Below are 13,276 nucleotides of genomic sequence, written 5' to 3'. Positions count from 1 at the left end.
GAAACCGCCAACTGCTTCTCAAAGCCTTCCCAGAGAAACTGTAGAACTTCTGGCAAAGATCGCACCAGAGGGGACAAACCCAGCACCCAACACCAGCGCTGCAAATTCCCCCAGTGACGTTCATAGGGTTTCAAGGTGAAAGGCCTGTGAGACTGCAGTAGAGCCAAGGCTAAATGCTCTGAGAAACGTCTACGTCGCCACCCCTGATTCTCAACTTCCACACTGACAGCCAAAGTCGCATAGGAGACAACATCGGAGCCGACTGCAGAGGGGACGGAAAGCAAGGGAGAAACCAGGGACCCTGAACAGAAAACAACCTCAGAATGGAAAACCACAACCGGCGAGGCCAGAAGGGAACCACCACCCGGGACTCCCGACAGATGCAAGCCAAAAACCAGGGGATCAGAGCCAGAGGAGGAAATGCATACAGGAGGTGCGAAGGCCAAGGAACGGATAGCACATCCACCCCCCCCCAAGTCCACTCCTGCCGAACCCGTGAGCAGAACCGGGGCAGCTGGGCATTGTGCCGGGGAGCAAAGAGGTTGAGATAAGGAAGACCAAACCTCCTGCACACAAGCAGAAAAGCCTCAGGAGTCAGGACAACTCCTGGGAGGTGGGGAAAAACCTGCTGAGGGCATCCGCCACACCATTGTCCACCCCCCGAATGTGAACAGCCGAGAGAGACAGCAGATGCCCCTCCCCCCAACAAAACAACGGAATCACAACTGCATTCAAAGACTTGGACCTAGAACCACCCTGATGGTTCAGGTACGCCACAGACACCATGTTGTCTGAACAAACCACCACATTGCGACCCAACAACTGGACGTGGAAACCCATCACAGCTCGGAACACCGCAGCCAACTCCCTCCAGTTCGGGGAATGCCACCCCTCCGGAAAGGACAAACGGCCCTGAAGGGACCTGGAATCCAAAGTTGCCCCCCACCTGAAGGCACTGGCATCTGTCGTCAGAACCGCCAGTGGAGAGGACTGCAACAACAGCCCCTGAGAAAGATGGTGCGACAACGTCCTCCAGCGCAGAGCACGAAAGAGCGAAGGAACCACCAGAACACGAAGAACCAGATTGCGGGACAACAGATTCCAATGGGCCAACAGATACAACCACAGAGGCCTGAGATGAAACCGAGCCCAGGCCACCGTAAACACCATTGCCGCCATGAGACCCAGAAGCCGTAATCACAGATGGACAGGAAAGGAGGCCCCCGCCAAAAACATCCGAGCAAGGTAACATAAAGTTACTGCACGAGAAACCGTCAGGAACACCCTGTTCAGATCGGTGCGAAAGCGTGCCTCGAGGAAAACCAAGTCTTGCGATGGTTTTAACTGACATTTGGGCAGATTCAGAAGCAACCCATGAGCCCGTAATGCAGAACACACCACCTCCTGATCCACCAGCAGTTGATCCCGAGAGGGAGCATGGATCAACCAGTCATCCAGGTGTGGGTAAATGAAGATCCCCTGCAGATGTAAGTAAGCCACCAGAGGTGTCACCACCTTGGTGAATACCCATGGGGCAGACCTCAGGCCAAAGGGCAGGACCTGAAACTGGAAATGACGCCCCTGAAAGCAAAACCTTAAGTACTGAATAAAGCTGCGGTGAACTGGGATATGATTGTATACGTCCTGGAGATCGAGGGTGCACAAGAAATGACCGGGGAAGACACCAACGGAATCACCATCAGTAGAGTCTCCATTCAAAAGGGCAGATGGACCACAAACTTGTTGAGAGTCTTCAAGTCGAGAACCAGACGGATCCCCCCCCCGTCCCCTTGGGAACCAGAAAAATCTGAGAGTAAAACACCCTCCCCACCTCCAGAGAAGGAACTTCCTGAATCGACCCCTTCAGCAAGAGAGACTCTACCCCCAGCGACAACGCCAACCTCTTGACCGGACAGGATGGCCAAGGAGTCGGACGAATCCTCGACCTCGGAGGAGGCTCTGCAAATTTGATTCCATACCCCTGATGAACAATGTACAGAACCCATAGTCAGGAATGAGGCTGGGGTGGGGGGGGATTTAGGCATCCTATCCCTGCTCCTACCTGAAGAAAACCTCCTGTGACCCCTGGAGAAATGCCTACGAGAAGGAGGGTGAAATAAAGATTTAGGTTTGGAAGAAGGAGGCGCAGCGGAGGGCTGCTTGAAGGAAGAAGAGTGCTTTTTCTCCTTAAACAACTTATGCAACTTGCCCTCCAAATCCTCCCCAAGCATCATAGTCCCCTGAAAAGGCAAGCGTAAGGCACAAGCCTTCTGAGCGGAATCAGTCTTCCAGTCCTTCAACACCAGATTGCGCGCGTGCTGCCACACCCGCACTGCCAGAAAGGGTCATAGCCCTCACCACATCGAAGGATACATCCGACAGGAACTCGACCTGCTGCTCGATGTGCTCCAACAACCCAGAGCAGTTCGAAGAGTCATTCATTGATTGATACAACACCTTGATAGCAGAGATCAAGGACTGAGAGACGTAAGTTCCATGAATACCGGCCTTCAAAGCAAGATGGGACCCAGAGTACACCTTCCGGAGGGAGGCACCCACCTTTTTATCCACAGGATCTTTTATCACTGCATCCTCCGCCACGGAAGTCCGCCCCACCAGGCTAGCTACAAAGGAATCAATCGGAATTGAATCCAGAAACTCCTTGGACATATCCTGAAGAGGATAAAGTTTCGCCATAAACCTAGGACATAAAATAATGCAGATCCTTCCACTCCCGTTTCAGAATCTCACGTATGAAGGGGTGGACCGGCACATCCACCGCAGCCGAACACTGAAACTGCTGCAGCGAAGAACCCCCCGAGGTGCTGGGTGCCTCATCATCAGGAAATCCTATGTTGGATCTGACATGTCTAAGCAACTCAGGCAACATGTCCTTGTCCACATATTTACCTTTGCGTTCTGCACCCCCCAAACCATCCTCCTCGGAATCCAATGAGTGAGAGGAGTGAGGAGGAAGGGGTCTTTTAGAATGAGCCCCTCCCCCCATTTCACGCAGGGTCTCCTTAATAAGTCTCTTTATCCGATCATGATCCCGCTTAAACAGTGCTGGAGAAGGGGAGGAAGAAGAGCTGGAAGAAGAGGAGCGCTCCACATGCCTGCGCTTCCTCGAGTGCTTCCCCATCTCCAAAATATCAATGCAATTCAGTCACCAAGAACCCCCACCCTGCCGAGAACTGTAGGCCTTGGGAAGAGGGAGAAAAGTTAGAACTCCCCTCGAGGAGAGAGTAAATGTCCACCCAGGCAGCAGCCACAGAATCACCTTCAGCAATGTAAGGGAAATGTAGAAATCCAATCGATGAAATGTGAAAAAACTAGCCAAAGAACCGCTACGCGGTACTTACGTTATATGCCGGAGAAAAAGCAGACTCACTGCCGACCAACATAGCCATGCCTGACTTCCGGAACCGCCCCCGACCGGAAGCCAGGCAGCGAGACCCAGAAGCAACCACATACCTCGACAGGAACGCCACGCCTCCCAGAGTGCCTGGCAATACGGGAGGCGCAGACATTAATTCCCCTGCAAGCATCACACCATGGAGGAGGGAATCCACCCGGCTTCCCCCAAGCCCCGTAGGGAAGAAGACGGGACACGTCATGACGCCCCCACCGCCGGCAGTGGAGCAGGTGAGAAACCAGGAGCTTCCTTGCTCCTGCATCCTCATCCCATTCGGTTGAAAAAAAGAACAGGAGGAATGCTGGGATTCGTAGTCTTTTGTACTCCCAGGGGGAGAAGGGTGGTGTAGGGCCAGCATTCCTGCGTTCTTTTTTTCTGTCGTGAGATAGTAATATATCACTGTTTATGAATGGGACAAGGACAGGAGGGACCTTGGATGTAATGGCTATTTTATTATTTTACTTACTTTGTATGCCCTGTACAACAGCAAAAATGCCAGCAAGAAGCATCTTTGATCAGGTAAGCAAAATTGCTACAAACAGATTCCGTGCTGTGCTTCCACAATTTATTCACAAAATGTGAATATTAAAGATTTTCTATGGCAAGCTATGAGGTGGAAAAGGGAGAGGTGCACATATCAACGAAGATCGAAACAACTCAAGTAGTAAGACAATGTTTGAAATGCTAGCTGGACAGGATTATATTAAACCACTAACTGCTAAAGAATAATAACAGATATCACTTGCAGTATCGAGGGAAATAACTCAAATGCTGCCACAGGAACCTATGTACATTTGAATTGACCAGAAACCTCTTCACTGTCTGTGTATTCCTTTCTGGGTAGAAAAGAGAACGTATACATGCAATTTACCTATGCATTGCTTATATTCGATTTATTGGTGTATTTGCTGGTTCATTGTCTTTTACTTTATTTTATTTTTTTATTTAAGTTTGTTTATTTAGGTAGTTTTCCAGAGCATACACCCGGATGTTGCTACTTATCTCTGCCTTTGCATTTACCAGTTTTCTTCTATGGATTTCTGAATTCACATTGCACATAGTTAATCTACAGAGTCTAGAATGGAAAAAATGAAAAAACGCTGCAATTAATAAGCATGTGTAAATACATACATATGATCAAGATTCTGTCACGTAGTATTTATAATGCGGTCTGGAGGGGAACCAACTAGGTGACATACCACGAGGAGCTCTCCCACTAAATCTAAGATTACGAGAGCCCTCATCCTCCTCAGTCCATGGGGCACATTTTTGCTACATTATAAATACTACGTGACAGAATCTTGATCATACGTATGTATTTACGCATGCTTATTAGTTGCAGCGTTATTTCATTTTTTCCATTCTAGACTGCCTAAGTTCAGGCCGATTAGGAGTGGCGTACACAGGGCTGGTCCCTGTGTAGTCCCGACGAAGAGCTTTGGGGAATGCTCGAAACATGTTGACGTTTACTAAGGATTACTAACCCATTATAGCTAGCTTTTCTTGTATCCTACCCCGTTTTTAGACATACCAAACTAGGAGCAATAATAAAATATTTTGCCCACTAGCAAGGTATTTTTAACCCACCTCTGTCTACTCCACTACACTTTTGCACTACACATAGCCGGCACAAAAGTGCTCCTACATAAATATCGCAAGTCGCAGCACGCCTCAGTTCGTAGAGAACTGAGATGGCCCCTATGATGAAGCATGTCACCAAGGGGAAACCCTGGTGAGTGAGGGGACTCAAGAAAGATTTTTTTTTCTCTCTTGCAGATTTTCTATCTCAAACTGAGTGAAAATCTCTTTCCTGTTTCGGCTAGGTTCTTTAGCCGACACCTCGGGTTTCAGGTTTACTGTTGCATAAGGAGGCTGGACCTAGCTTAAAACACCTCTATCTCCCCCCCTTTTTTCTGAATTTATCCTCTCATTCAGACATCACAGGATATTGCAGTATGGATTGGGAAATTTTGCAGCACAAAAATGGAAATTTTGTGGCACATTATTGTGTTATTTGCGGTATTTTTGTGCCACATTATTTTAGTGACATTTAATAGTTATGTCCTAATAACAAGGGAATCTGGAGGGAAAACCCATGGTTTATGCTCTCCTAATCACAACAGCCTAGGGCTCCTTCTCACACAGACTATTTTGGGGTACCAGTGTGAGCACTCTTAAGTCATTGGGCAATGTTTGCGCTATGTAAACTGTCAAAAATAGAATGTGAATTCTGCCTATCACACACACTCTAATCTCATCCTCTAAAACTTAAGTACAAAGCTTTTTGATGTTTGAAAGAGACACCCATCTACTAGCTGGTTTGTGTAGCATAAAACTGGAAATCAGGGACCAATCCTCGCTTCCCTGCTTGACCAAATTGAGTGATATTTGGCAAATACTTTTTCACTGGGCCTCCTTTTTGTTCAGTACCACATAAGAGAGCACATCTCACTGCCACCTTCAAGTAATGGAGACATTTCAAGGCTGGCATTTTGTGGTCATGCTTCTAAAGATTACAGCCCAGCTTGGCAGCTTGATTCTGCAAACATTGCATCTTATTTGCCAACTTTTATAGCACACGATGTGCCATATTACAGTACTCCGATTGTGCTATTACCCTTGATCTGGTAGAATCTACATGGTTTGTGGCATAGAGGTACAGGAGAGGAGCTGCACAGATGCGTGCAATGCAGGATGGTAAGAAGCTTTGTGTGAGGATGTGAGTCCACCACCAACACTAGAGCATACATATACATATCTCCTGTTCCCTTATATGAAATCTGTTGCCTCTGTCTGTAGTATAGGTTGCCCTCTACTACAACTGAACCAGTTAGGACCTTATTATGAGTCTGGTGAACTGGCATCCTCGGATGGGATACCATTCAGTCTGATCACAAATGGTCAGGTTTTCCCACACCTGTTTGCACAAGTGTGGGAACACCAGACCTGATTATACCGACAGGTAATTCCAGCTAGTAAAATCACATGATTTACCTGCGTATCTGCACTTTTTCTGTGCATGAGGCCTCAGATTATAGTTGTCGATGTACTGAAATTTAGATGTATAACTCTTTCAAAAATGTTTTTTACTGTATTTTATGTGGACCTTTTCGAGTTCCAAATCATAATAAAATTTTGATTCTGACTTTGGCTAGTAAAATCACATGAAGCTTTGGCTGTAAAGGTAGCCAAGTCTCATCCCCCAGTCCCTGGCAATGCATTTCTCTGGGAAGGAAGAGATCGCATTGGATGCTCCGCCTTGTTAGAAACTGTGAGAACTATCCTTTTCCTTCTCTCCCATCCAGTCCCAGCCCTCACCTTCCACCGTTGTCCGACATAGAAGCCCATGCACACATTTACCACCTGCTCAGAGCAAGTGGTAAATGTGCATGATAAAATGATTGGAATTAGGAATACTGTGTGGAATTTGGCTCAGTAATTCTGTGTCCGCACAGTTATTTCCCTGTCCAAGGGACTTACAGTAACAAAAGGGGGAAGCAGGGATGAAAAACAACCTGTCAGAGTGCGATGAAGAGGCAGGGAGTGTTCTAAGGTGGATTAAAAAGGCATGAGAAAGAGCCAAAACTTTGCAGCCGTGGTGTGTTTCGGCACTCTGACTTTTGGTATAGATGGCCAGGAGCTTTTGAACAAAAACCTTGGGGCACTGCACTTTTACAAACTGGCCCTGAAAATACTGTTCTGCCTGCAGCTACATGGTAACTACCACCTATGTGTACTTGACCTTTCAGCACTGCAAAGTGACAAGAAGGCAACATATAAATACATAAACACTAGATAAATACGTAAATGGGGCATTAAAAATAACAGTTAAACTTTTACCATGTTTTCGACAGTCCTGAGATATTTAGCACAGTGGGTGTGTCCGTTATATTCTGCAAGGTCAGCCGCAGTGTAGCCATCGTGGTCACGGATTCCCAGTTTGACCCCATTGACGACAAGAATCTGGCAGCACTGGAAAGGACAAGGGACAAAGACACTTAAGTAAATGTGAAACAAGAATCTATTGATGAAGTGAGGATACTGCTTAATGTGTAGCATATTTCAGAGGCCAGTCCATCGTTGATGGCGCTCCAAGCCCATGAAGCCATGGTGGGCAACACTCACAACTAAACCAGCACATGAGAAGCATGACAGCACACAACATGAACAGAACAGAACAGGAAAAGGAAATAATGTGCACGGATTTTGCACATAGTGCAGTAGAAAGTAACCATTTCAAATGGCCCACATCCCACACAACAGCCCTTTCTAAAATGTTTTCATTCCAAAATGAAGAACTGGTATGAGGTGTGGCTTTGGAAAACTGTACAAAGGAACACCCACTTTGTAATCTAAAAGGTTTTGCAAAACAAACTAATGGTCTGAAAGCAGTGTAATATGATAACTTACCCATCTCAATATAAGCCTTCCCTACCTATTATGGACTTCTGTGCGATGTACGCAAATATGCAATATAAGAGCAGCGACTGCCCTCTTGCGGATTTAACCCATTTGCTATTCTTCTTCTCAGCGTATGTTTCGCAGAGGAAAAGAGGGCTACTGCCACTGTGTAGGACCCTGGGTGTTAGGAGCTACCTGGTGGCCAATAGGATTTTAATAACTGACGCATTAAGGTATCTCCAGGCAGCCTGGATCTGGCAATCCAAACGTGTTTGCCCAAAGGATGGTAGAGTATGTTCGGAGAAGTACCAATGGGGACCATCGTGTAATGCCAGCATTTTCAAGCACATTTTCAGTCTATTTTTCTACAAAGGAAAATTATTTTGCCCATAGAGAAATCTCGTAGCCCTCACACATTTTTTTAATTTTTTAAAAATCTTTTTATTAACATTTTGCTCAAATGACCACAGACAGTCATTATTATGACAGTATGCCCCCAGTTGCCAATAAAGTCCGATCACATTTGGTTCCCAGCAGGACAGAAGGTCATCAACAGCATTCTTTCCAATAGATATAAAGCCAATCAATGCGTACATAGAGCTGGTAAAACAAAAACCCGGCAATAAGGACTGAGCATCTTTGCCTCGCATCCCTGACTTTACGATTGATCGTCATCCAAACCCAACCCCAGTCTATATTTACACCATGGAGCCCATATTTTCTCCCACTTTTTGCTACATCCTCTTCTGTTATACACCGCCTCTTCTACCCTCTGGCACCAGTCCATGTCACATTTCCACTCTCTCAGTGAGGGCGGTAGGGGTGACCCCCACCTTCGTGCAATGTTCCTTTTAGCGATACCGGCCTAGAGCCAACCGGATTCCCGTATACCTGGACCAATCTGAATCCCCTTTGATCATCAGGAGTAGCCATTTTGCATCCATAGGGACACACTCGCCTGAGACTCTGGACAGTATACCTGTAATGTTCTGCCAATAACTAACTATCCTCAGGCATTCCCAGAATATGTGAAAAAATGTACCCTCTTGCTGACAGCCCCTAACGCAGAGCGCTGTGTCTGTTTTTCCCCAGGTATGCAAATGTGTAAGCGGGTAGTATGTGCGATGTAGAATTTTAAGTTGCACTAGCCTGAATCGTGTCCGGATTGCTGCTTCCCTCGGACTCTGCACTGCCTCCTGCCAATCCGTGTTGTCTAAGTTTCCCAGGTCCTCAGTCCATGCCGCCCGCAGCGCGACAAGGGGGTCTGGCATGTTATTGATTAACTTACGGTATACTGCGGAAGTGAGCTTTTCTACCCTCACATATTGCTTGAGGTGTTTTCTTATCTTTCTCACACGTAAAGGGGATTTACTGCTGAGCTTGACAGGAGTAATGCATTACCATTTCAGTGGAGCAAGAGATCAGAGAGGAGTTAAGAGGAGTCAAAGATTACCATAAACCTAGGAGTTCACACATTTTCCAGGAACACAAAGCCTATAAGTTATCAATTCTTGAGTGATCATGGGCATCATTACACAATCGGGTGGGATAATAGATTTATAATCGCGATGACACTTTTTGTAAATCCCGTGCAATGGTAAATTCAGCCATTTCCACTTGAGTAAACTCCTTTGGTATTCGGGCACTGGGTGTTTGTAACACAATATTCTCAATCAATAATGTGTGTTGAGCAGAGGTTTTGATGTTCAACAAGTTGAGGATCTCTGTTTATAAAGTGGTCGATTCGCCACAGGCTCCATTTATAAGTCAACTGCAAGGGATATTTATCTGATTGCCTTCATTCACGCAGTAGGAATTGGTTCTCATTTGGACCCAATTTCTCAAAAGTAAAGAGGATTAAGTCTACGAATTTGCTCCAGTCAAATTACTCCTAAGCTTGGAATTCCAAAAGAATTCTAGAAATTGTCAAAAAAATGAATGACTGTCTTAGATTTCCCTACATATTCAAATATGTAAGTATGCCTGAATGTGAAATTGTAACAAATTGTTCAGCTCTATATGCATATTTTCAGCAGAAATATGTATTTCCACGTCTAACTTTTCTTTTGTTTCTCCATAAGGAAAGTATTTTTCACATTTAACAAATTTTATTTTAGGGATACTCTGCTACCATTCCAACCTTGAAAACGAACATGACAGAAATAGATTTGCAAACATTTAAAAGATGTGTAATATGCAAGTTTGCAGGTGTTCATCAACTTTCACAGGTGGACTCACCGAGGAATACCAGAAAACCCAATTCTAGCCCTTCATTTATAAATGTACTATCACAACACAATTTCAATTGCTAAATTTAATTTTTTTTGGTAAAAATCGCCTTTTGTGATCTATAGTATAATGTTACCCTTGAGAATATTACTTGTTTGCACGCATTTATTGAACCATATTTCATCACATTTAACTGCGAGACAATTTACAAACAAGAAATATGCTAACAACATGGCCAACGTGAGAATAGTAATGCCAGTCATTACCAGCTGGGTGAAATTCCTTGCCAGTCACTTTCAGAGCCTCAGGTCCAAACATAACTGTTATGAAAGAATCATATTTACTCACACACAGATACATGTATATTACACTGCCTCGGCCAATGGCATATCTGCTCGAGAGATAATGCCTGCAGTGCTGATTCCAGGCTATTTATTTGTTCACTTTACTTAGGATATTAGTGAATAATACATTTTCTATTTTGACTCTTATTATAAGCCAGGCAGAGTGAATTACCATATGGAATCCTGCTTTGCCTCATCTGAGTGGGCCAGTGTTCCAGCTTTCAGTTTTCCAGATTGTGGGAACATCGGACCCAGTTATTCCAGGCAGTAAATCTGTCCAGCACTATAACGTGAGCAGAAGCAGCCTCATTCCCTGTGCTGTTTCCTGGCAAGGGGAGCATTCAATGCTCTCTTCTGCCGGAAATTAACATTTTCTCCTCTCCCATTCTCCCACCCCTCACCCCATCCTGAGGAAGAAGCATAGGTTTATCACCTGCTCTGGGCAGGTATGTATTAAACGCCATTGAATTGGGACTTCTGTGTGGTTTTACAAGTGGTATATCCAGTACCACATTATAATTCCCCATTCCATGGAGCTTAACTTGTAATTCCACATACTGGTGTGGATCTACCACATCGCAACAGTAAATCTGCATGAAATTTACCACCAAACCAGCACCATGCCACTCACAATCAGGGCCTTGGTGGTGTGGTGATGTGGATATTTGGCTACAATGATCAACTTGAGTAGCAGTCTAATATCGCTCGGATTTACAGTAGTGCGTAACCCTGTCTCACATGGTGTGATAATTGCAAAATCCCAATTGTCTTGATCCATACTTGGAATTAGGCACAAAAACCGACCTGACACTAGGCCTGGGTGGCAAATTCCATTCCGCTCGCGGAATTTGGGTAACTTTGCGTTCCGTGGAGAACACGGAATTGCCAAAAAATTCCACGATCCGTGGCTTCGCGGAATTTTTTGCTTGTTCGTGCTTCCAAAATACGTGTTCGCAAGATATTTCTCCCCGAGCATGCAAACAGCATTCGCTAACAGCAAAAAAGCATCGCGAACAGGCGGAACAAGCATTTCCACGTGTCCGTGGAAACGTGTTCACAGAGATTTTTTACCATTTCACGGAGCTTAGCATAGCGCAACTACGCAAATTCCGCCAACCCCTACCTGACCCCATATACAAATAATAATGTTTGTGCCCGATGTCACAGTAGAATGAGACAGTTGTTCCTGGTCTAATAAAAGATGTCTACACATCTTTCCCGTTCTTGCTATAAAGTAATAGTATTTTCTTAATGTAAATTTGGGGCTATCTGATGGTGGGTGTAAAGCTTATTGTTTGGCAGTGAGCACTGTGAACTTTTTCAATAATCAAATCATATGCTGCTTGAATTCGGCTCTTTCTACAGCATATCTGTAAGAAATTGTGATACTTGTTGAGGGGGCTGAAACACTTCTCAAGCAGCAATAACAATTCGTCTCACGGTGAAGTCACAAGCAAACCCTAAATTAACCTGTGCTTAACCTTCTGGTAGCTTGGCACAGAGCAGTCAGGCTTAACTCACAGGCAATCTGTAAAGTATTTGTGCAACACTTCAAACAGTAACACAGCAAAAATCCACTGATAATAGAGTAATTTTTAATAAATAAAACAATACTAAAGCAACAAAAATCCAATCTGTAGAACTAGAGATATGCAGGTTTAAAGTTCGCAGTGAAATAGCACCAAAAATCGCAAAGCTCCAACTGTAGATATCTTGTTGTGCCGTACTAGGACAAAGTCACAAACTTAGGCTGGCGGCGATGGAGTGTGTGGAAGCAACAGAGACCCAGTTAGACTTGATGAACAAATTAACGTAAATCCTGGTTTGCGGAGTGTTGCGAGGATCCGCATCAGAGATGCCTCGTGCAGTCGAAGCAATGCGTCAGTTCCGAGATGGGGCCAGGCTGCGGTGTGAGGTCATGCATCATCGTCAAAGGTCCTGTCAGTGAAGGCTTATGATGCGAAGTCCAGTATCAAGGATGTGTCACGCAGTTAGGGCGATGCGTTGGTTCAAAGGAGCTGTGTGGTTTGTTGCAGAATCCAGCATCATCATGGGATGTGTCGCGCTGGTGTGTTTACGACGAGGTAATAGCTGCGATGTGGATCTTTGCAGCGGTTCCAATCCACACAACAGTGGCGATGAATTGGTTCTGCTTTGGATTGCGCTGCACAACAGAGGAGATGCAGCAGTTTCGCCGGATCCACTGAGGCTAAGAGAGCACCTTAGGGCCACATCCAAGGCTCCAGTAATGAGCCGGAAGCACTTGGCTGGGTAGATTCAGAGATGGTAGATGCCAGATTCTGGTTCAAGGTTGTTAGAGACTTACATCCTCGAGGCTCAAGTCAGGAGGCCAGCCAACTAGCCCTTGGAGTCACTTTGGATTCCTGGGTTCAACCAATGAAGGTCCAGTTCTTCTCAACCAGGCAGGAGGGCAGCAGATCAGCACAGTAGGGCAGCAGTCCTTCAGATTAGCAGTTCAGCAGAGTGGCACTCCTTTCAGCAGCCCAGTCTTTCTTTCTGGAAGAGTATCCAAAGGTCCAGAAGTGTACTGAAGAGTTGGTGTCTGAGGTACAGCACTTATACCCAGTTGGGCCTTTGAAGTGGGGGAGAAGCATCTAGAAGTTTTGCTTTGAAGTCCCTAGGTATCCTGCCTTCCCTGGCCTAGAATCAGACTCACTACAGGGGTTATGCAGCCCTTAGTGTGGGGGCAGGGCACAGCCTATATTCAAGTGTAAGTAGAGCTGTGCTCAGCTCTGCCCTCCCAGCCTGCCAGTGATAGCCCATTCAGGCACACCTAAGCTCTCTGTTATGTGTGGCTGTCTACGAGGAAAACACAAAGCCCAACTGTCAGCTACACCCAGTCATGTGACCCAGAGAGAGGCTACAG

The 13,276-nt window shown here is 45.6% G+C and overlaps 1 protein-coding gene across 4 annotated transcripts in view; it reads right to left on the bottom strand.

The window, feature by feature from the left end:
• Positions 1-13,276, bottom strand: part of ESPN (espin) — an 888,237-nt gene that overhangs the window by 515,840 nt on the left and 359,121 nt on the right. For all 4 annotated transcript variants that reach the window (XM_085608893.1, XM_085608894.1, XM_085608891.1 and 1 more), the window contains exon 5: positions 7,256-7,387. In XM_085608893.1, coding sequence (XP_085465019.1) covers positions 7,256-7,387 — 132 coding nt within the window. The remainder of the gene's footprint in view (positions 1-7,255; positions 7,388-13,276) is intronic.

The sequence above is a fragment of the Triturus cristatus genome, chromosome 1_2, assembly GCF_964204655.1.
Source record: "Triturus cristatus chromosome 1_2, aTriCri1.1, whole genome shotgun sequence".
Classification (NCBI taxonomy): Eukaryota; Metazoa; Chordata; class Amphibia; order Caudata; family Salamandridae; genus Triturus; species Triturus cristatus.
This window is presented reverse-complemented; position numbering and strand designations above follow the sequence as displayed.